General features: G+C 46.3%; 1 protein-coding gene across 1 annotated transcript; it reads left to right on the top strand.

The window, feature by feature from the left end:
- The first annotated feature begins 3,027 nt into the window (after nt 1-3,027).
- LOC100061360 (speedy protein E4-like) lies at nt 3,028-9,919 on the top strand. The gene is made up of 7 exons (XM_023655227.2): nt 3,028-3,309; nt 3,839-4,057; nt 4,883-4,941; nt 5,434-5,519; nt 7,011-7,179; nt 7,350-7,440; nt 9,064-9,919. Exons 1-7 carry the CDS (start codon nt 3,222-3,224, stop codon nt 9,069-9,071), a joined length of 720 nt encoding a protein of 239 aa, XP_023510995.2. The 5' UTR covers nt 3,028-3,221; the 3' UTR covers nt 9,072-9,919.
- The last annotated feature ends 14,047 nt before the right edge of the window (nt 9,920-23,966 follow it).

A 23,966-nucleotide genomic window follows, 5' to 3' on the forward strand; every position in this document is an offset into this window, starting at 1 on the left:
GTTTCTTAAAAGCTGGGGTTGGGATTAAAACTAAAATCTCCTGCCAACCCAGATCCTCTCCAGAAATGTAGAAATAAGGAACAGTTTTGTTGTTGAATGACCGTTAAGTCAAGACACTGTTATGCATTAGCACGGGGACCACTAGTAAGACTGCAAAGAGAGAACAGTACCTCATCTTTTTATCCAGCTCAACACAGATAATCCAGTACGGCCATCGTCTCAAGATGGACGGTAACTTGCCTCCTGTAAGGGGACTAGACAGCCCCATTTGCTGTGCATTCTTTCATAGATCATCCTCAATTCACCTGGTAGTCAGGGTGGCCGTCCACCTGTACCCAAAGGAAAAAGAAAACTTCTATCTGTATGACAAGCAGGGAGTTATAGCTCAGAGCGAGATGCCTAACATCTAGCCCAAAGGCCCATGGTGACAGAGATAGGGACATTATCTTCCCTGAGGTTTACATTTTAAAGAGAGAGCTCTTATCAGGCCCTTAAAAAACAACCGTGGGTTGTAATGCTGGGGAGAGTCTTACTTAGCTTTTCAAAGATTTAGATACATATGCAACTGACAGAGGAAGTCTTTATAGTAAAAGTTTTCTAGAAAATGCTCTTAAAAAAATAAGGGACTAAGTACTGATTCACCCAAATGAATGGGCCCGTCACCCATTCCTGATTTCCCCAGCTGAACTGCAGTGTTAGATGAATCCCGAATCCCACACAAACGTGGGAGCCTCCCAAGTTGCTCGTGGAAGGGGCTGCGTGGCCAGGAAGGGTCTTTCCCAGCTTTGCTGCTGTTAAGCGTGGCCTGTGCCTGAGTTCTCACAGAGGCAATGCTGCAATGGGAGCAAGCGAACCACACTTCCTCCGGGCCTGAGCCAGGAAAACATGCAGGGACCATTTCCCCACATCCTTTTCCATTTTCACCAGGTGAAGGATGGCAGCTTCTCTGAGCAGCTTGGAAGGGCCACGGTGAAGTTGAGGAGAGGGCCCGTCAGCCTGGGTCACCGGCCTCCACTGCTCACTTGTACTACTGAATACCGTCATGTCTAAAAATCAAATACTCGAACCCAGTTTCCCACCTCAACAAAGAAAATGAGACAGTGCTCCCGAAGTGTCTTATGAATGACAAATCTTTATTTCAAAACAAGTTTTTCTAACATAAATGGGCACATTGGTGTTTAAACAACTTTTTGTAAGACTTGGCAGATGGGCAATGAATCCCAGAGTCCAACGAACCTTCTTTGGGGATCCACCAAGAATATCTCAGCCATGAGGGAGGGGGGTATAAAAGTTAACGAGCAAGATTTGCCCATAATAATTAGCTTCAGACACCAGACCTTCGAGGGCAACAGCCAGCACCTCTCCTCCATGTCCCCGTCACGGAATTCTCTTCTGTGATTTAGCAGTCGCTGTCATTCTCCCAGGGGTTTTTCTAGGTCTTTTAGGTCACAGAAGGGGAGGTACAGTGACCACTGTTCCCTGGAGGATGACAGAACGGGCAGATGGGCAGCCCCTGGCAAGTGGTGAGCTTCCTGGAGGAGAGGGCAGTTTCTTCATGGGCACATGCACCATTGGGTGGGTGCTCAGGACAAACTCGGATCGCAGGTCTCCTTGTCCACGTCAGCACCGAGGCTGCTGGAGGGGTTGTCGTGGGCCGGTTGGCAGGAGGATTGGAGGCTGGTTCATAAGGCCCGCTCAGCATGGACTCAGTCTGGCCACAGCCCTGCCATGTGAGGCCCAGATCACAGCTGACCTCCCTTCTGTTTATTTCACTCAGCAGTGACGTTGCTTTCTTTAGGATCCCCATTGCCCTGACCTGGGTGGCACATCCAACCCAGAAATTTCCAGATCCCAGTGTGCGTCCATGAGAAAGTTAAATCAGGCCCCACCTCAGTTCTGTTAGAATCTATGGGGCTGGGTCCAGGCATCTGTATTTGAATTTCTCCATGTGACCCTCATGTGGAAAGGATGGTGTTTGCACAGCACTTCTGCTTCACTCTGCTGATATTTCTGCTCTGTCGCTACAGCCACTGTGGTGAAACCGCTCCACAGGAGGAGTTTCCCCCAAACATGTCACACCCAACGTGGGCTCTTTAGTCCACTTTTGAACAACATACCGACGTATCTTAAGATGGGCACTGCCTAGTTGTGACCTATCTAGACAAGGTGGCTATTTCCTGCACTTTGTACCCCCACGTCCTCCCCATCTTCACAGAAACATCATATTCTGTCTTGAATTGGAGGTTCTTCCATGTCGTCTTTTTGTGCATGTGACATTTTATTCATAGGATACACAAATGGTAGTGAAATTTCTGGGTCAAGAGTGATGCACACGGTCAAAAATTTGTTCTGTAGACTAGAGTTTCTTAACTGGAATCGAGGGGCAGACTTTAGGCAATCCACAGACTCCTTGAGATTGGAGACACCATGTGAAGTGTCAGGGTGTCTGTGTGTGTGTGTGTGTGAGCACAGGTACAGTTTTCTATGGTCTTAGGTGCTCAAAATGTCCCTTGACTCAAAGATGCCTGAGGGTAGAGGCTGTGTGTCCCCAGCACAGAATCCTGAGCAGAGTGTCAGTAACCACGGAGCAGAAGAGCTTGGCCAAATTGAGTGTTTTAGTGACTTTTTAATCCAGAAGTCAATGCACCTGGGATGGTTTTTACATACTTATTTCACTCTTATAAGGTCTTCCCATTTCCGCTTCCCCTCAGTTTCCTCCTCACTTCCCTTCCTCCCCCACAGACTATGCTCTGAAATAGGATCAGGAAGGAGGGAGAGAGTCCAACGTGTCTCAAGTCTAGAATGGAGAGAACAGGGCATCTGCTGGGGAGGGATGACGAGGCATCCGGACCCCTGGAGGATGGCTGAGGAGGATGGTCAGAGGTGGGGTCAGTGGCAGGAGTTCTCGCTTACCCCTGATCTCCAGGAGAAGTGCACACATTGGTTTGGCAGTTACACGCATTTTCCTTCAAACTGGTTGCCAGGTTGGAATGACGATGACATCAGAGGCTTCCGACCTTCCTGATTGGAAGGACCAAACTCCGTGGTGCTTGGCAGCGGAGGTGGCCAACAGCATCTTCTCAGAGCTTTTCTCCGCTCCTAGCTTCTCCACAGCTTGGAGAAGGGATAACGGGCTTATATTCAGCCAGAATCCAGAGGAGGATTTGGGGCAGACTAGGGTGTAGCTTTCTTGGCAGGGAAGAAAGAGTTTGGGAGAAATCATGAGCAGTCGTCCACCGAGTCCCCAGCCTAGCACGTCAGGGTACCCCCTGGAGGTGATAGTGAATGAAGAAAGCCCAGGACCATCAGGTGAGGAAGCTGGAGTGAGAAGGGGTCTGAGAGGGTCGACCAGTAAGGAGGAGAAGGAACAGAAGTCAGGAAGGAGTAGCTGAGCAGGGTGTGTGTGCGAGAAGGAGAGATGCCGAAAGCCGGGGATTGGAGAAGGAGCACACAGGAGTGGGGGACCAGGATATCCACATGGAAGGAAGAGAACCTGGGAAGCAAGGGAGGAGGGTTAGGAGCTGAGATCCAAGGGTGAGAAAGGGAAGAGAGGAAACAAGTGGAGGCTTCCTTTTGTGTTCTTTTCCAAATGGGAGAAATTGTCTATAATGCGGAGGAGTTTTGAGCACAGGGCGAGGGAACAAAGACCAGGTGAATGGGAGCAGATGGATGTCATCGAGGAGCAAGATGGAGAGATGGATTGGGAGAAGGCCAATAGTCTACGAGGCTGCAGAGAATGGAGAGGAGGTTTGGTTTTCGGGGTGGCTGGCGCTTGGGTGACCAATGGCTGAATTCCAAAGACAAAAGCTTGAAGTGTTGGCCTGGTCTCTTTCCTCAGCCCGCTGGGTAGATCCCAGGCCCCTGCCTGAGTCCTCGGGCCTGAAGAGGAAGAGGGAGTGGTCGGAGTCTCTCCAGGAGGAGACGGAGGAGGAGACAGCCGCCAAGGCTGAGGACAGCTGGGCGGTGGAGTGGCTGTGTGGACTCAGGATGAAGCTGAAGAAACAGCGGGCGTCCACAGTGCTGCCTGAACACCACGAGGTCTTCACCACACTGCTCGGTAGGAAGAGCCCCCGACAGCACCCTCCATCCTATTCTTTTTTTTTTTCGGTTAGGAAGCCTGTCACTCAGCTAACATCTGTGCAATCTTCCTCTATTTGGTTTGTGGGTCACCGCCACAGCATGGCTTAATGAGTTGCACATGGGTTCGCGCCCAGGATCCAGCACCATGAAACCTGGGCGGTGAAAGTGGAATGCGCGAACTTAACCAAAACACTGCAGGGCAGCCCAATCCTATCCTTTTTTTAAAAAGAGAAGAAACTTCCAATGACTACCCATTTCCAGTGGAAAAGAATTCCCTGCCAGGTGCTGTGCTCTCCTTCTTGGAGCACTGAGTAACGATCACTCGCTGGAGACACTTAGGCGTCACAGAGGGTTGGGCAAGACTTGGGAAGAGTGTGCACTTGGGATAAGAGCTTGGTTTTGACTGTCCCTCTGAGACGTCTTCACTCTTGCTGGCCTTTGAATATGTCTAAGGGGGATGGCAAGGCTCCCTCTGCACTCTGATGTGGCTGTCAGTTGAGAAAGTGACTGAGTGACTTTGCGGCCTCTGCAGTGTACACTCATGCATGGTGAGGGAGCATCACTGTTTATGTCAGATCTGAGCCACGCAGACATGCGACGGACACCTACCTCTCACTCAGCCGCCCCAGGCAAGGGGGGCACCATCTTTCTTGAATGGTCTTCTCTCCCCTTTTCCCATCAGCCTCACCCTTGGACACAATGCAAACACTTCTCCCAGGGAGGCCTGGTCCTCCTTACTCTGGAACGCTCCCAAAGCAGCCCTGTTCCGGTTGTCACCCTAACATGTGCCCTCTCTTCTCAGAGGATCCTGTCGTTAAAAGATTCCTGGCCTGGGACCGAGATCTGTTGGTATCTGACAAGGTACAGTGTTTTCCGCTCAGATGGACTCCTGCTCCAGCATCTCTCCTGGGGCGGGGGAGCGCTCTCAGATCCCACAGGTCACTTCCCTCTCCACCCTGACGCCTGTCCCAGGTCCCGTGGGAGCCTCGTGGTCTCTTACAGATCCTCCGGGACCTGAGCGGGAGGCGAGCCCCTTTGATTGTTGCCACCTTAAGTCCTCTCTCCTCTCAGCTCCTGGGTCTCCCTTTTGCTCCAGCTTATGAAAGGCTCTCCTGTGCGGGCCGTCCTCAAGCAGACGCTTAAACCAGCAGAGCCTGCTGTCCTGGGAGCATCCCAAACTCTGACCCTCTGACGACCCCTGCCCCTCCCCAAACGCGCAGGCTCACTCAACACAGGGGTCTCCTCTCTGAGCAGCAGCAGCACCTGCCCCAGTTCCCGCCCCCTTATCCCGCTGTTCCTCCCCCTCCAGGGTGGGACATCTTTGGTGATTTTTTCCCCTCCTGTTTCCATCAGTATCTGCTGTCCATGGTCATAGCTTATTTCAGCCGGGCTGGCCTCTTCTCCTGGCAGTACCGGCGGATTCATTTCTTCATCGCTCTGTGAGTATTTCCCCTGCTCCCTTCAGTCAATGTTCTGCCCCCTGGGAGGGTGGAGGAGAGAAGTGGGACCCTGCCCTCTCCTCTGCTTGAACTTATTTGTCCAGTTTCCTCTCTGCATAAAAATGACAGGGTTACTGTATAGTGTTTTTTCATGCTGTTCTTTGCAAAAACAAATAATGCCAAGGTCAGTTAAAAGATCAAACAAAAGAAAACAGCAAACATCCTAAAAGTAGGGAAAGGAAGAGCTGACAGCATCCTGCCCCCAAGCAAACAGGCCATCGAAGGTACCCTTTCTGATCCTCTCTCTCCTCCCAGATCAACACCAAGTGTCACTGTCCCCCTCCTCTGGATTCCCAGGACCGAGGCCGCGGTTCAGGGCCTCGTGACCTCACACAGATCTATCGGAAAGTGCCGGTGTTTCCTACATTCTCCCCCAGGGCCAGTGGGCTTTATCTGCCTGAATATCCTTCCAAACACAGGTCTAGCGCCTCCACACCCTCCTTCGCCGTTCCCTGGGCTCAGTGCCTCATAAATCAAGGCCAGAGTCCTCCGTTTGAATGCAACCGTCTCTAGTGTCTCCATCAAACCCACTCTCTCCTGATATTTCATCCCTCTGGTCCACTGCTCCCTCCAAACACCCTTCCCTCTGCTTCCGTATGGTGCTTTCCGTCTAGCTGCCCCTCATGCGTATTTATCTGGAGAAAATGCCTATCCTTAGAGTCGGTTCAAACATCGGAACCTTCCTGATGCCTTCCCGGCCCCCCCTGACTTCTGCCTCCCGGTAGCACTTTAATTATAATGTGGTCTCTTGGATTATAGTTATTTCTTATCTCTGCGCTCCCCTTCTTTAGCCCATTAGACTAGACACCTGTTGACGGCAGGTCCTGTCAAAACCTCAGTGCATTCTCAAAACACTCAGCACAACTCTTCTCATTTTGTAAAAGTTTAAGGTATGTTGTGTCTAGGAGGTGATCAGTATTGCATTTGGCTATGAGATAAAGCATTTACTCACTCATCCATCCATTCAATCATTCATTTAACAAAACCATATCAAGTGTTTCCTGCATGCCAGGGAATACGAGGTGACAGGAAGAGACAGTCAAGATGTGCTGTTGAATTAATGCATCAATAGGAACCAAGGCCTGTGTCAGTCACTTGGCGGGAAGGATGAAGTCAGAAATAGCGTCACATCCCTTCCTGCCCTCAGGAGCTGCATGTGTGCTCACAGTCTGAGGAGACGGCTGTGGGCACAGACACCCAGTGAAGGGAAGAGGGGTTTTGGGTTTTGTCTTCATCATCAAAGTGTGAGAGGCGTCCTTCGGGTCCCTGCCCAGCAGTGGCGTTTTGGAGGCTGGGTGGCACTCTGTGACGCTGGGCAGGGCTCCGCAGGTCCGGTGTGAAGATGATGAGCCTGTGTCCTGTCTGGGAAGCTGACCCCAGGCGGAGGGCCTTCCTGGTCCCCTCCTGAGCCCATCCTGATGTCTCCCCCAGCTACCTGGCCAACGACATGGAAGAGGATAACCAGGCCCCCAAACAGGCCATCTTTTCCTTCCTCTATGGGAAAAACCGCGCTGAGCGCCCCTTGTTCCACAAACTGCGATTACAGTTCGTCCGTTCCATGGACTGGAGGATGAGGGTCACCCGGGAAGAGTGCGAGGAGGTGGGTGGGCTTGGGGGCTGGGGGAGGGGCAGGGCCCAACTGCAGAGAGAGGGGATCCTGGAGGATTGGAGTTGGGACTTGGGAAGAGAAGGAACTGGAGGCTGGACAAGGGAGGGTGGGGGTCCAGCTGCAGAGTCGTCATCTCTTCAGGAGGCTGTTTGTCTTTCCAGATCCAGGCTTTTGATCCCGATCTCTGGGTGTGGGGCCGAGACCGCGCCCTGCTGCCCCAGGGCTCCAGGGACCGTGGAGGCCTGAGGGAAGGTAGGTCTGTGTCCTCTCAGGTGTTGACAGGACGGTTTCCTGTCTGTTTAGGAAACCTGAGGAATCCACTTGCTGGGCCCACCGTCAAGGGCCCCCCACCCCACGTCACCCTTCCACACACCGTGCAGTCGAGCAGCCGAGGTCCACCAGACACCGACCCAGCTGCAGCCACGAACTGCCAGCCACACACACGCACGACCTCGGGGCCTGTCTGCGTGGCCACACCTCAGGAACCAGCTTGTCACCAAGTCCTGGATTTGGCTGAAATCACTGCACCCAAAGCTGTTGGGTCTTAATAATAGCTTTTGTGAAACATTGATTTTTATGAAAATGAATACGTTTCCCATTTTTTCCATATATTGTGTTTTTGAATTTCTTTTTTAAATTCGTTTTTGGCCTGCCATCCTTCGGTGATACCAGCCATAGGAACTTGTTCACAAAAAGTCAATGCTTAACAAGAGGATGTTAGATGGGACAGTCTACGTAGCCAATCATAGACGATAAATGACGACCAGCTATGTTTTCAGCCAAATTTACTTTCAAACACACTGCTTACGGCCAGATCTCCCGTGAGCCCTTCCTTTCGCCCGACTCGCCCCTTCTGCACCAACCTCTCCTCTTGCACCATTGCACTTTTTCCTGCAAGTTTCTGGTCAAGGAATGTGTCGGAAAGAGCAAAGGCTAAGAAAACTAGCTTCAGTGCGGCTGCTGACAATCAACAGGCGAGAGTGGGAGATTTGGGCAGAGGATGAAGCAAAGATTTGGTTTAAACCTGTGAACTAGTGTCTTAGTCCAGTAGGGCTGCTAACAGAGTACCGCAGGCTGTGTGGCTGATGACCAGCATTGACTTCTCGCAGTTCTAGAGGCTGGAATTGGGAGCCCAGAGGACCAGCGTGGTCAGGTTCTGGTAGAGACCCTCTTCTGGGTGGCCAACTGCCTACTTTTGCTGTGTCCTCACCTGGTCGAACGGGCCAGCCAGCTTTCTGGGGTCTCCTTTACAGGGGCACTGATCCTATTCATGAGGGCTCCACCCCACGACCGAATCACCTCCCAAAGGCCCCATCTCCCTACACCACGGCCTTAGAGGTTAGGATTTCTGCGTGTGAATCTGGGGGACACAAGCATTCAGACCACAGCCAAGATTAGGGCTAAGTGTCATGGTTAAACATTGGCATCCAGGGTTAGCATTAGGGACCAGGCCTTCATCCTTAGGGATCTGGTCTCATGGTTCCTGATGCTGACAGGTTAGTGATGTTCGTAGTGTGGTTGGAAGTCCAGATTTTAAGCAGCACAAAGGACGACGTGCAAGGTAAGCCTAAAGCAGCATCTCCTCCACGTGGGCGCCACTCCCTGAGCAGCATCCCCCAGTCTTGTCTATAAAGCCGATCACTGGGCCTGCCCTTAGGCGTGTTAAGTAATTTTTGGCGTCAGGCTCACCAAAGTCCAAGAATCACACCTGAAAATGATGGTTCAGGATTGGGGTTTAGAATGGAGATCAGAGACACAGTGTGATTTATCAGTTTGTTTAAACTCTGGTTAGAGTTGACTGAGAATGTGACCCATCTTCGTATGTGGGGAGTTGCCTCTTCACAATCTGACCTCCTCTCTTTCTCTTACTTCCAGGTCACTGAGGCCGGGGAGACGCGGGTTGTGAGCAGGAAGTCATCCCAGACACCAATGACAGACATGAGGAAGGAAGAGAGGAGCCAATTATGCACATAGTCTAGAAGAACCCAGAACCTGAGAATGAGCCGAACGGTTCTCGTGTCGTACTCCTAGGAGCTGGGGGCACAGCCAGGAGTCCAGGGAGGGACAAGAAGGAACCAGGGTCTTCTCAGCGTCCACCCCTTCCTAAGGCACTGCCACATCCTCAGACTGTTGAACTCAACCGTCCCCCGAGGTAGAAGCTGCAGGCCTGGTTGTTACCCACGTGGTTTCCACAGTCTAGAACAATCTGAAGGCGGAGTGTAGGGGTTCCAGATAGGAGGGAATTATTTTAAAAATATCAAATTAGAGCCAAGGATTGGGATGGATAACTTCACATATGCCAGAAATTTCATTGGTTTATTTTTAAAATGTTGCCCATAGGATTACTATATTGATTTTTATAATTTATATTTTTATTGTAAATAGTTTTGAAATAGTCATGGTTTTGAAAACACGCAAAGTTTGGTAATGAGCATTATAGCTGCTATATACGTAATTTTGTTTACATTTTTAAGAGACTTTTTGTGTTTTTATCTATTATATTTACATAATATATATATTATTTTTACTTATAGTCAGGTGGGTAGTTCCCGCAAATTCCTGTAAATATAAATTTATATATTTTAGGCTTCCTTATTGAATTGGGAGAATTCAGTTGTACTTTTTAAACTTGCCTTGATGACATGTCTGTATGTTATTTAGATTATGAAACAGGCGGTGATGTTTCATCTCTCAGGGAAATATAATAAAGAGGAAAGTCTTCTCACCTTCACGATGTGTGTGGTGCAAAGCCTGGTTGCCCGTTCGGTGTCAAACAATAATGTTGCTTAATGGGGTTGTGATGATTCAAGCAAGTTTCTTAACTCTGAAAGATAATCCTGAATTATTTTTCTTTAGAAAAAGCAATAGAAGATGAGGCAGATCTTAAGCTAGAGTCTTTTATTTTTTTAAACATTGGCACCTGAGCTAACATCTGTTGCCAATCTTCTTTTTTTTCCTTTCTCCCCAAAGCCCCTCAGTACGTAGTTGTGTATTCTAGTTGTAGGTCCTTCAGGTTGTGCGCTAAGCTACAGGAAATAAGGAAACACGGTGAAGATATTGAGGGAGAGCAATGGGAAGAGGGGAAAGAAGGAAGAGAGTGCTCTGGGTACCTGGATGGTAATCTGAAATTCAGAGTAAGGAACGGCGACCCAACAAGATGTGCATTCCTGGAAAGGGTCCCTGGCACGCGGACCCAAGGGCACAGGGGCACACACGCAGTGTGCTCTATTTTAATCCTCCTGGGAGTCCTTTCGCAACCTCTCATTCCAAGTTTATGTGATAGAAGGGAAATCTAGAGTGAGTGAAGAAACAGGAACAATGAAAAAGAAATTAGGGTGTTGGAGAAATTTCTGGAAAAAGCAAGAAGACAGGAAGAGCTAAAGCTGTTGAATAAGATGGGCATGGAGAAGAAAGAGTAATAACAAGAATGCTGAATTATTGGAGAGAAACATCTTGCGAGTGGGAGCATCAGAGAGCGCTGGGACAGTCCCTAATGCCAGTCTTCCATGTCCTCTGGCTGTGCCACCCCCACAGCACACAGATGTGTGTCACCAAGAGAGCAGCTCACCTGAGCTTTGGTGACCCGAGTTTTTGTTGGGGTTTCATCATGCAGGCACCACTGACTCTCTCACTGGCCGTGCAATGAACTCATCTCAGCCCCTTTTCCTCCTCAGAGACTAGCTGGTACCAAGGGCTTGGAGCCCTGTAATCTCAGGATCGGTTTTCTGGCATGGTTGGCCCCCATCCTCAGTCGCTCAGAATATCCAGATGCCCCAAAGGAAAAGAGACACAGTTTCAACTCTGTAAAACCTCTGAAATTTGATATGCAAAAGGACAATGTAATCCATTCCAAAAGACAAATGACACACTGGAAAATTGATTTACAACATATTTTATAAAGGTGGGACATTTTTAATATAATATCTCCTACAAATAGGGACTTTTTTGTTAAAGAAAACTAGGCAAAGAATATGAACACGTAATTCACAAACAATAAGGGGTAAATGTCTGATAAATACGTATGGAAAATGTCTGAGCCTGACAGACTTAGTCAGCTCGGGCTGTCATGACAAAATCCTCAGACTGGGGACTTTGAGAACTGACATTCATTTTCTCACAGTTCTGGGAAGTGGAAAGTCCGAGACCAAGGTTGCTTCATGGCTGATTGCCGGTAAACCCTTTCTTACTGGCTTGCAGACGGTCCCGTTCTTGCTGTGTCCTCACTTGGCCATGCGTGTGTGTGTTTGTAGGGGAGACAGAGACAGAGAAATCTGTAGCGTCACTTCCTCTTCTTATAAGGACACCACCAGTCCTATCAGATTAGGGTCCCACGTTGTGACCTCATTTAACCTTAATCACCTCCTTCAAGGCCCCGTCTCCAAATACAGTCACACTGGGGGGTGAGGGCTTCAGCAGATGAATTTGGGGAGGGGACATAATTCAGTCCATGACACTTACTAATGGCCAGGAATATAGAAATCAAACCACAGCAACAGGCTGTCCTTTTCCCATCATGTAAGAAGTTTGACAATACTCAGTGTCACCACAAGGTGTGGAGAAATGGACACTCTCACACCCGCCGGTGGGCAGCACGGGGCACGTTCACGTCCTGGTAAAGCGCTGAAGCAGACAGACTCCAAACACGCAGTTTAAGTGAACCGGCCGCTCTCTCCTCCTCCTGGGATCCTGCAGCGAGAGGAGGGAAATGAGTCTGTCCTGAAGCCACCCGGGGACGACGGCTGACGGCTCGGCTGTGCCATGCTGACATGTGGCTCCCACCTCTGGGTCCAGGGCAGCTGCCGCACTGGGCGCTCTGTACTATGGAGGGGGCGGGAGGAGGAAAGAGATTCCAGGGCGATGTCTTTGCCGTTAAGAAGACGGCCTAAGGATGCTCAGGCTGTCTCCTCTCAGATATCTTCAGCCTGAACCAATCACAGGACCGCACCAGCCGTAATCCAAGTTGAGAAAGAAGTTAGGGTTGTATCACTAAGGGGGGAGGGAAGCGTGAACACAAGACGGCTTACCCTTCATTGCTACCTAAGAACCGCTACATAACTGTTAAATAATCTGGAAAAACCACTTGTTTCGAAAATCAACTTTATTAACATATAGCTTATATCCATATAAAAAAAGCATTCACTTACTGTGTACATTTTGATTACTTTTGGAAAATTTACATGATGAGGTAGCTACCACCAAAATCAAGACATACAGCAAATATTCCTGTGCCTCTTCCCAAACTGTCCAGCCAGCCTTAGCCCTAAGAAGCCGCCAATCTGCTCTCTGTTCCTATCCATCAGACTTGTCTTTTCTAAAGACCCGTAAAATTGGAATTACACAGACCTCTTTTGTGTCTGAATTTCTCACTCAACGTAATGTGCTTTGTTGGGATTTTTAGCCTTTTATTTTGCAATAATTATTGATTCACAGGAAACTGCAAAGGGGATACACAGAGATCCCGTGTACCATTTGCCAAATTTCCCCCAACGGTGACATCTTCCGTAACTATAGTGTACTATCCACATCAGGAAACTGACCTCGGTATTACGTGTGTGGGGGTCTACGCCCTTTTACCACCTGTGTGGATTTGCGTAACTATGGCAGCAATCAAGATACAAACCTATTCCATCAACACAAAGACCTCCTGTGTGCATCCTACACTCTTATACTCACACTGCTCTCCACCACCAATGCCCGCGCTATCCCCACCTCCTGGCGATACTCATGGTCTCTCTCTATAACCCTGACATTTTGAGAATGTCATATAAAGGGAATCACACAGTCTGTAATATTTGGGGATTTGCTCTTTTCACTTGACAGTTCTGTGGAGATGCATCCAGGCTGTTGCGTGCGCGTATTGATGGCTTGTTCACCTTCATTGCTGAGTCGTATTCCTGAGTCATATGCTGCTACAGATTTACTGCAGTTCAACCATTCACCCGCTGAAGGACATCTGGGTGTTTCAAGTGTTGGGCTGGTACAAATAAGGATGCAGTGAACATTCAGGCACATTTTTTTGGTGGACATAGGTTTTCATTTCTCCGGGATAAAACACCCAGGAGTGCGATCATTGGGTTGTACGGTAGTTGCATATTTAGTAGTTATGAAACTGCCGAGTGTTTTCCAGTTTGTACTATTAAAAAAAAATTTTCTTTTTGATGGGGAAGATTCACCCTGAGCTAACATCTGCGCCAACCTTCCTCTGTTTTGTAAGGTTGACGAGTGGTGTAGGTCCATGCCCAGGATCAGAACATGCAAACCCGGGCCACTGAAGCAGAGTGTGCCGAACTTAACCACTACGCCACTGGGCTGGCCCCAGTCTGTACCATTTTGCATTTCCACCAGCAATGTATGAGTGATGCAGTTTCTTTGTGCCCTCACCCACATTTGATGTTGTCATAGTTTTTTATTTTCCGCCATCCTGATGGGTGTGTGGTGATACTCATTGTGGTCTTCATTTGCGTTTCCCTAGTGGGTAATGATGTTAAACCTCTTCCCGTGTGGTTATTTGCCATCTGTACATCCTCCTTGGTGAAACGTTTCTTCCCCATTCTAACGGATTGCTTTTTTACTGTTGAGTTTTTAGAATTCTTTGTAGGTTCCAGACAGTAGTCCTTTCTTGGACGTGTGACTTGCACATGTTTTCTCCATCTCTGTAGCTTGTCTTTTTTTTTTTTTTTTTGGCGAGGAAGAGTGTCCCTGAGCTAACATCTGTGCCCATCTTCCCCTATTTTGTATATGGGATGCCGCCACAGCATGATTGATGAACAGTGTATAGGTCTGTACCCGGGATTCGAACCTGCGAACCCCAGGCCGCTGAAGCAGAGCTGGCAAACTTAAGCACTACGCCACTGGGCTGGCCCCTCCATCTCTGCAGGTTGTCTTTCAATCCTCTTAAGAGGATCTTTGTCAGAGCAAAAGATTTTAATTTTGATGAAGTCCAGTTTGTCAATTTTGTCTTTTATGGATTGTGGTTTGGGTTTCAAGTCTAAGAAATTTTTGCCTACCCCCAGATCCCCAAAATTTTCTCCTATGCTTTTAAAAAAATCATAGTTTTACATTTTGCACGTAAGCCAGTGATGCATTTTGAGTTACTTTTTTGTTTAAGGTGTGAGACAGGTCAAGATTAAATTTTTTGCCTGTGGCCGTCCAACTTTCCATCACTATTTGTTTAAAAAGCTCTTTTCTGCCCATTGAGTTGCTTTTGCACCTTTATCAAAAATCAGTCAGGCATATTTGTGTGGGTCTATTTCTGGGTTCTCTGTTCTGTTCTGCCGACATGTGTGTCTACCCCTCGGCCAATACCACACAGTCTTGATTACTGTAGCTATATAATACATCTTGAAATCAGGTAGACTGAGTCTTCCCATTTTCTTCTTCTTTTTTTTGTGAGGAAGATTTGCCCTGAGCCAACATCCATTGCCAACTCTCCTCTTTTTTTTTTTTTTTCTTGAGGAAGATTAGCCCTGAGCTCACATCCATGCCAATCTCCCTCCACTTTGTATGTGTGATGGCTCCACAGGACGGCTGATGAGTGGAGCAGGATCTGAACCTGTGAACCCAGGCTGCCAGAGCAGAGCACACGGAACTTTAACCACGCAGCCATGGGGCCAGCCCCCTATCCTTTTTTAAAGTGGTTTTAACAATGCTAATTCTTTTCCTTTATAAATACAAAATTTAGAATAATCTTGTCTATATTTACGGAAACAATTTGCTGAGACTTTCCAATTGGGAGCATTGACATCTTTACTATGTTGTTGATCCTCCGTGGGCTGAGCTGGAAAAACGTGGGCACCAGCTCTGAGCTCCTGCCTCTGCCTGGAGGTGGTGGGCTTCCCATGGGAGGAATGGGAGTCTTACTGGCCCATTAGTCCTGGAAGTGGCCGGAGTGAAATGACCCACCTCCCCATGTGAATTCCAGGGCAAGGACATGAAAAGCAACTCAGCCTCCGCCTTGTCCCTCGGAACACTTAGTTTGGAAGCCCTCAACTTCCCAGGCAACTCATCGATAGCAACATATCCATAAACCTAGTTATTTCCAACACTTCTCTTTCTATAAGGTGAAAGGACAAATCTTGTCATTTTCCAGGGACCCTCTGGGAAGTTTCAAGGATGGTTAAGGTACAAAAGATATCCTGGAAGTTTTATTTTACTGTATTTCATTTTATATTTCGGATTTGATTTTTGGGAAGGAAGAACCAAAAACTGTCAGGAGATTTGAACGCTTACGATAGGGTCATGGGTCCTGAAAATGTACTTGCTACTTACAAATCAAAGGCAACAATACACTATTTTAAATAATCATACAAAAAGGAACACAACTTCAAGGAACTGGAACTTTCTCAGAACCGCAGAAATTTTGTTGTGTGTTTTATTTTAAAGAAAATAATCAAAGGCCAGAACCAAGTATAGAAAGTTCTTCTGGTGAGATACAGCGTCTCTGCTGTTTGGGCAGATTACGCACAACATAAAGAGAAACTCTTACAACCTCTGTTTAAGAGCAGACCAATGCACCATGATAAATTCATCATTTCGACAGAAAGAAAATCAAATTCCAGTTTTGCATCAAGATAATATTGATACCAATAGAACCATAAGCTCTTTTTGAAAATCTCAGGGTGAAATTTATCAAAAGTGAGCCACCTTTGGCCAAGACAAATAAAATTCACTTTCTACTAATTACCTAGAACTTTGTATAGCCACAAACATCCTCTACGCAACTTCTCAAAATGGTAGAAATAAACACATTCATTAACAGATCCAAAGATATGACCTCTCAGTAACAAACAGAAATTTGCAGCCAGAGCATATAAACTTAAAATTATGTTTAGTAATCAATGTTTCAGGATTCTATCTTGCTTAGAAACGACCTGGGTATCCAATCTATATCTACTAACTGACACAACTTAATATCAGTTCAAGGGTTTAAGTGAATTAAAGATCTTGGAATTTGTTGTCAAGCTAACATACTACGAAACATAGTTACTGTTGAAATAAAGTTTGTTGGAATAATAATTAAATTGGGCTAAATGCAAATTTGTATTTTTCATAACCTTAAACATTAAGTAGAAGTAATGTTACCCTATTTGATCACTAAACCTATATATGTTTAGGAAGAATACACCCAAATACAATAAAAAATGTATGCCTAACACTGATAAATAAGACAAGACATAACCATTTTTATTAAACCAAAATTATTAAACTAGTCTCACTTGTCAAAGATTTACCCAAATTGTGTGAACTTGAATTCTTAAACTGTTTGAATAGGTTTCTGTCGGAATACTTTTCTAGTCTATTGAAAGTATTAGAAGTTCAATTTCTTTTTTTCTAAGAATTTTAGACATATTCGACTTCTGTGTTTGTATCTCTATAAGCCAATCCGAACAGAGATTCTTTCCTTTGAGAGACGACAATATACTTTAATGCCCTCCTGAAGTGGGAAAGCATTACACACTCACAATCAGAGATAAAGATCTTTCTGAATTACAGACACATAGACACACAGAGAAAAAGAGCTTATAGCTTTGTCAACTTAAAAGGAAATTCGCATGCTGTTTTGTCCTCAAAATGAGTTTATTCAAATCTGGAAAACAATGGAGGGGAGCTGCTTTTACAGAGAAGAGAAGGAGTGGGAGGGGCTGTTCGAAAGGCAAGGCCATTGGAGGAAAGTCACAGTTCAGGGCGGCAACGGCTTCTCGTTGGTTGAGCTGTTGCCAGGGGTATCTTCCTTCAGGTGTAAAGTAGTTGTACTTCCTCTGTTAGATGTCAAATGGACATCTCTTCCTGTTTGGTGTAATGAGTGTAATTTGGTGTAACCTCAGATGTGGGTCAAGAGTAAACACTGAAACAAACACTCAACAGTCAAAGCACTGCTCTACTCCATGGGCACGAGATTCTTAATTGATTTGAGCTCAAAATAGACAAACAGAAAAGACTGAAAAAACACTAACAAACCAATTCTCTGTTGTCTCTCACCCAACAGAGATAGGATCTCTAGAAACATGAATTCCTTAATAAAGATCACCAACTGTTCAAGCCAGAGAGCCAAACTCCCGGTCGTTGATACCACATCTGGGGAGCAGCTTTGCTGTAAACAAAGCAAAATGCCAAAGTAGTAAATGGGGAAACTACCAAAGAAACAGAAAGTTAGTCAGGTTCTATTGCTGCTTTGGATTCACCCCTGGAAGCTGAAAAAAGATGAACCTGGGCTTCACCTGCTCCTGAGGTGCACCACTCATTTCTGTTTTCTGTTTTCTACAGTTTTATTGAGGTATAATTGATATAGAAAAGCCAGCACATGGTTAAAGTTATAATGGTTAAATTGTATAATTTGATGAGTTTGAACATAGGCATGCACCTGTGATACTGTCATCACCTTCAAGGTAACAAACACATCCATACCTCCAAAAGTTTCCTTGTGTCCCTTTACTTTGTGTTGTGTGTGTGTGTGCGCGTGTGTGTGTTAAGAATACTCAACATGGCAACAGGTATAGGAAATGGTGTTCAACATCACTAATGATCAGGGAAATGCAAATCAAAACCACAAATAGATATCAGCTCACATCTGTTAGTCTGCCTATTATAAAAACAAATAAAGATAGCAAGAGTTGTCGAGGTTCTAGAGAAATTGGAAGCCTTGCATGCTGCTGCTGGGAAGCCACTATGAAAACAATACGGAGGTTCCTCAAAATATTAAAAATAGAACAACCACGTGATCCAGCAACCCCAATTCTGGGTATATATTCAGAAGACATGAAATCAGTATCTGGAAGAGATGCTTGCACTCCCACATTCATTGCTGCATTATCCACAATAGCCAAGACATGGAAACAACAAAAGTCCATTAACAGATGATTGAAATAAACCCAGACAACTATGGACAGCTAATTTTCAACAAGGGAGCCAAGAACATACAATGGAGAAAAGAAAGTCTCTTCAATAAATGGTGTTAGGAAAACTGAACAGCCACATGCAAAAGAATGAAAGTAGACCATTATCTTACACCAGGCACAAAAACCAAAAAGGAAAACAATAGAAAAAATAAATGAGACTACATCAAACTGAAAAGCTTCTGCACAGCAGAGGAAACTATCAACAAAATGAAAAGACAACCCAACAATTAGGAGAAGATGTTTGCAAACCATGTATCAGATAAGGGGTTAATATCCAAAATATACAAAGAACTCATACAGCTCAACAACAAGAAACCTAACAACCCAATTAAAAAATGGGCAAAAGATCTGAACAGAGATTTCTCCAAAGAAGACATAGAGTTGGCCAATAGGCACACGAAAAGGTGTTCAACATCTCTAATTATCAGGGAAATGCAAATCAAAACTACAATGAGATACCACCTCACACCCATCAGAATATCTATAATTAACCAGGCAGGAAACAATAAGCGTTGGAGAGGATGTGGAGAGAAGGGAACCCTCATATGCTGCTGGTGGGAATGCAGACTGGTACAGCCTCTATGGAAAACAGTATGGAGATTCCTCAAAAAACTTGAGAATAGAACTGTGATACGATCCAGCTATTCCAGAGCTGGGTATTTATCCAAAGAACATGAAAACAAGAATGCATAAAGATATACGCACCCTTACGGTCATTGCAGCATTATTCACAATAGCCAAGACTTGGAAGCAACCTAGGTGCCCATAAAGGGATGAATGGATAAAGATGTGGATATACACAGTGGAATACTACTCAGCCAGAAGAAAGGATGAAATCTTGCCATTTGTGACAGCATGGATGGACCTCGAGAGTATTATGCTAAGCAAAGTGTCAGAGGGAGAAATTCAAATACCATATTAGCTCACGAATAAATAGAAAATAAAAATAACAACAAACAAACACATAGAGACAAAGACTGGATTGGTGGTTACCAGAGGGAAAGCAGAGAGGCAGGAGGGTGAGAGGGGTGATTAGGCACATGTGTGTGGTGATGGATGGTAATTAGTCTTTGGGTAGTGAACTTGATGTAATCTACACAGGAATTGAAATATAATAACGTACACCTGAAATTTATGTAAGGTTATAAACCAATGTTAGTACAATAAAAAATGATAAAGAAATTGCAAAGAACTAACACAAGATACCTGGAGGGGGAGCTACCATTAAAGGTTTAAAAGACTTCTAACCAGCTGCAACATATGGACTCTGTTTTTATCCTGAGTGAAAAGAACAAACCAAAAGACGTTTAGAAAATTGTGAAAATTTGAATATCAGATATTATATGTTAAAGAATGAATGGTATACTAGGTTATCCCACCCGCTTTTTAAGAGTCCGTATCATTTAAAGATACATTCAGAAATATTTACAGGTGAATTATTCTTAAGCCAAGAGGAGGGAGCCTCCATGAAGAAAATATCAGTTTGGATGTCAAAAGCAGATGGAGAGTCATGTGAGGCAGGACTGGAAAGTGTCCCCTGGGACTGACTGTAATTGGGTCACTGCTAATCTTTACCAACAGATGCAGGACCAAACCAAGACCCTGGGAACAGAACTGGGATGGGAAGTGATGACATTTTTCTCAGAGAATACCTTTTTGTACCATCTGCTGTGCCACCTGAATAGACAGACTAACACAATGTCTGAGGGTGAGCAGGCCATCCCCGTGACTGGGGTTTCATCCCTAGAGGAAACAGTCAAAACGGAAGTGTGTCTACGTGGGTCAGGGTATTTTGGTGGCTGGAAAAATCCTATGCAACCAGTTCTCCCTGGACGGCAGGCCCTCTCCTTACGTAAGCAACAAGGATAAGCCATAGATGCACGATGTAGCAGTTTATTAGAAGAGCTATCCACAGTTTATCAACTTTGTGAAAGAAGATTTTCTGGATCCTAGGAAATCTTTACAACCCACAAGTAACAACAATGGTGTCTTCTTGTAGTGAATACAAACCGCGTAAAGGATGGCATTTTCCTTTTTCTGTGACCATCAAGGACATCAGTCCTATTCGCAGCTCAGCTTCAGCAGCCCTGGGGTCCCACAGCACCCACACACAGGAGCTGGACGAGGACTCTTGGTGCCGATCTCTCGCTCTCACCACTGTATTTGAAGTGATCATGTCTTTTATCTGTTTCTACGTTCCCATTTTAGAGTACAGATCCTTCGAAATCTCCTAAGACGCGTTAGAAAACAAGGTGGGGGAACTTATGCACAGACAGGAAAACTCACCTGGGATTCACTCATTTTCTGCTGCTCTTGGAAAAGCATAGAGACTGTTAACAGTGGACCTGGGGGAGGAGAAGCAAGTGATTGAAGTCCTGGGTGAGCTGGCCCGGGAGGCAGGAACCTCCTGCCTAAGAAGCACCAAGGAGAGCTCAATGGAGGGACACCCTGGGCACAGTCAGTGGGGCTGAAAGGGCGATAGCGGACCACACACCCCACGGTGGAACTCCAGCACGATCAGGAGGTAACTGGACACATTACTCTCGTTGGTGAACAGAGACATTGATGCCTTTTTCAAATAGTTGGCCACCATTAAATAAAAGGTGCAAAAAAATTCCCATTATACTGCTTATGATTTTCTTACTCTCTCTCTAAATTGTCAAAATCAAAGAACCCACAGGAACAGAGAATATGAGCTCTCAAAAGTGAGATAAATGTGCATTACGGCACAGTTTTGTTTTTAAAATGCCTGACAAAACATACTTACCACAGCATTAAGAAAATTGTAATAGTGGACAGAGCGCTTGGCCCGGGGTTGTGTCCTGTTAGCAATCCCACCTACAGACCCGGTGACCTTGGACAAGTCACCTCCCTTCTCAGGCCCAACCTCCTCCTCCGTCAACCGAGGTGCAGGACAGAATCCGGCAGACTCATCCCGCCCTGCAGGGTGTGCTCCCACAAGGACAGAACCCAGGGGGATTCAGCATCACTGAGATCAGAGAACAAAGGCGCAGATGAAGACAGGTATGGAGTCTCTAAAAGGTGAGAGTCTTGAGTTTCATGGCAGTTACATCATCACATAAATTTTCCAAAAGTAATCAAAATGTACACAGTAAATGAAGGCTTTTTTTATATGGATATAAGCTATATGTTAATAAAGTTGATTTTCAAAACAAGTGGTTTTTCCAGATTATTTAACAGTTATGTAGCGGTTCTTAGGTAGCAATGACGGGTAAGCCGTCTTGTGTTCACGCTTCCCCCCTCCCTTGAGTGATACAACCCTAACTTCTTTCTCAACTTGGATTACGGCTGGTGTGGTCACGTGATTGGTTCAGGCTGAAGATATCCGAGAGGAGACAGTCTGAGCATCCTTAGGCCGTCTTCTTAATGGCAAAGACATCGCCCTGGAATCTCTTTCCTCCTCCCGCCCCCTCCATAGTACAGAGCGCCCAGTGCGGCAGCTGCCCTGGACCCAGAGGTGGGAGCCACATGTCAGCATGGCACAGCCGAGCCGTCAGCCGTCGTCCCCGGGTGGCTTCAGGACAGACTCATTTCCCTCCTCTCACTGCAGGATCCCAGGAGGAGGAGAGAGCGGCCAGTTCACTTAAACTGCATGTTTGGAGTCTGTCTGCTTCAGCGCTTTACCAGGACGTGAACGTGCCCCACACTGCCCACCGGCGGGTGTGAGAGTGTCCATTTCTCCACACCTTGCAGTGACACTGAGTATTGTCAAACTTCTTACATGATGGGAAAAGGACAGCCTGTTGCTGTGGTTTGATTTCTATATTCCTGGCCATTAGCAAGTGTCATGGACTGAATTGTGTCCCCTCTCCAAATTCATCTGCTGAAGCCCTCACCCCCCAATGTGACTGTATTTGGAGACGGGGCCTTGAAGGAGGTGATTAAGGTTAAACGAGGTCACATCACGGGACCCTAATCTGATAGGACTGTTGGTGTCCTTATAAGAAGAGGAAGTGACACCAGAGATCGATCTTTCTCTCTCTCTCCCTGCCCTCTCTCTCTCTCTCCCCCTCTTTTCCTCTCTCCCTGTGGGCATGCACAGAGGAAAGCCATGTGAGGACGCAGGAAGAAGATGGCCATTTCCAAGCCTGGAAGGTGACTCCTGCCAGGATCCTCACCTGCCAGCACCTTGATCTTGGACTTTCCAACCCCCAGATTGAGAGAAAATAAATGTCTTGTTGAAGCTCCCAGTCTGTGGATTTTGTTAGGGCGGCCTGAGCTGACCAAGACCGTCGGGCTCCTACCTTTTCCATGTGTATTTATCAGACAGTTACCACATATTATCTGTCAATTATGTGTTCATATTCTTTGCTTATTTTTTCTTTAAGAAAAAAGTCCTTGTTTATTTGTAGGAGAAATGTTATACCTTTACAAAATGTATTGTAAATAAATTTTCCAGTGTGTCATTTGTCTTGGTTTACGTTTCCTTTTTCATATCATAACCCAAAAGTTTTACAGGTTTAAATCTGTTTATCTTTGGCGAATCCAGATCGTCTGGATTCTAAAGAATCTTCCTCTATGTAGAATTTATACAAATATTCTGCCAGAGGGCTATAAATCTTGGAAAAATATATATACCATGCTATACTATACTGCAATGTAATGTAATATACTCTAATATACATATTATAGTACTATAATGTACTGTAATATATGCTCACACACCGATTCTAGCTACGCCACTCTCATCTCTACCTCTGTCTTCACAAGAGATGGAGGTAGTGACAGGTCAGGATCGCTGAGCAAGTGCAGTGTCTCAGGAGTGGGAGGTCTTGATGAGGAAGAGGAGCACAGCCTCAGAGTGGATGTGGCAGCATGTCGTGGGAGGAGCGGGCAGGTGGGAGTAGCTGCAGACACAGGTGCCTTTGCATTGTCTCCAGGACTCCTGTGTCACTCCTGTCATTTCATTCTATTTGTCTCAATGTTTTGTCTCTATAAAGCTGCTTCCCTTTGCTTGTCCCTCACTCTTAAATGATCCCACACCCCTGCGACAGTTCCATCTGCCACAGCATCCCATTTGTCTTCGAAAGTCCTGTAGAATCCTTTTTTCCCACAGAAAGTTCCGGATGCCCAGTACCGGGCCATTGTTTCAGCTTTGTCATCTGACCCGCTCTGCATAAGCTGTTACTGCATCAAGCCCTTCAATCCTGTGACTCTTACTTTCCAGCTCTCATCCCTCGAGTTCTCCCGTCACTCCTGTTTCTCCAGGAAAGCATGCTCCTCCTCTGCTCTGCAGCTGAGCCTCCATTGCTGCAGGCTCCTTAGCTCTGCTCAGCCTCTGCGCACAGCCCTTGATGCTCTTTGGTTCCAGGAGCTTCGCTGCTCTCACTCTTCCATCTTCTTCTTTTCCTAGTAGTTCCTAACATTCCTCCTCTGGGAGTCACACATATCTCTGTCATCCGCTCACATCTCTGAAGCAGCTCTCTTGATTTATTTGCCTTCTCAGCCTTCAGTGGCCTCCAGCCTTGCCCTCCTTCTCAACTGGTCCATCTCTTTGTCCTCGAAGTCTCTGGGGCTTCACCTCCTTCTCAATGGCCTCGGCTTCCCCTTCTCTTCAACTGGACCAATGCTGACCTCAGGCTTCTCTCCACTTCTGGGCTGATGCCACAGCTTTCTGCCCTGGTCTTTCCAAACACCTCCAATACTCGCCTTGCCCTCAGCAGCCTGGCCATCCCTTTTCTTACCTGTTTGTTGTCTGCATCCCTCGTCCTGTTTTTTGTGTGACTTTCTACTCAGCCCTTCCCTCACTTTAGTTGCTATTTCCTTGTCTGCCCTCACCTGCTATCCTGTGGAGACCTGGGGCTTCTTAAATGCATGTCAGTTCCTAAGGGTCTCCTAAGCTGTATCTATTTCCAGGCTGCT

This window comes from Equus caballus, chromosome 13 (genome assembly GCF_041296265.1).
Source record: "Equus caballus isolate H_3958 breed thoroughbred chromosome 13, TB-T2T, whole genome shotgun sequence".
In the NCBI taxonomy this organism is placed as follows: Eukaryota; Metazoa; Chordata; class Mammalia; order Perissodactyla; family Equidae; genus Equus; species Equus caballus.

What these genes read in the sequence shown, in the direction of transcription:
- LOC100061360 (XM_023655227.2), top strand. Translation starts at nt 3,222, where the DNA reads ATGAGCAGTCGTCCACCGAGTCCCCAGCCTAGCACGTCAGGGTACCCC. An exon ending in ATCTGTTGGTATCTGACAAG is followed by an intron (nt 4,942 to 5,433) that starts GTACAGTGTTTT and finishes TGTTTCCATCAG; the next exon opens with TATCTGCTGTCCATGGTCAT. An exon ending in CCCGGGAAGAGTGCGAGGAG is followed by an intron (nt 7,180 to 7,349) that starts GTGGGTGGGCTT and finishes TTGTCTTTCCAG; the next exon opens with ATCCAGGCTTTTGATCCCGA.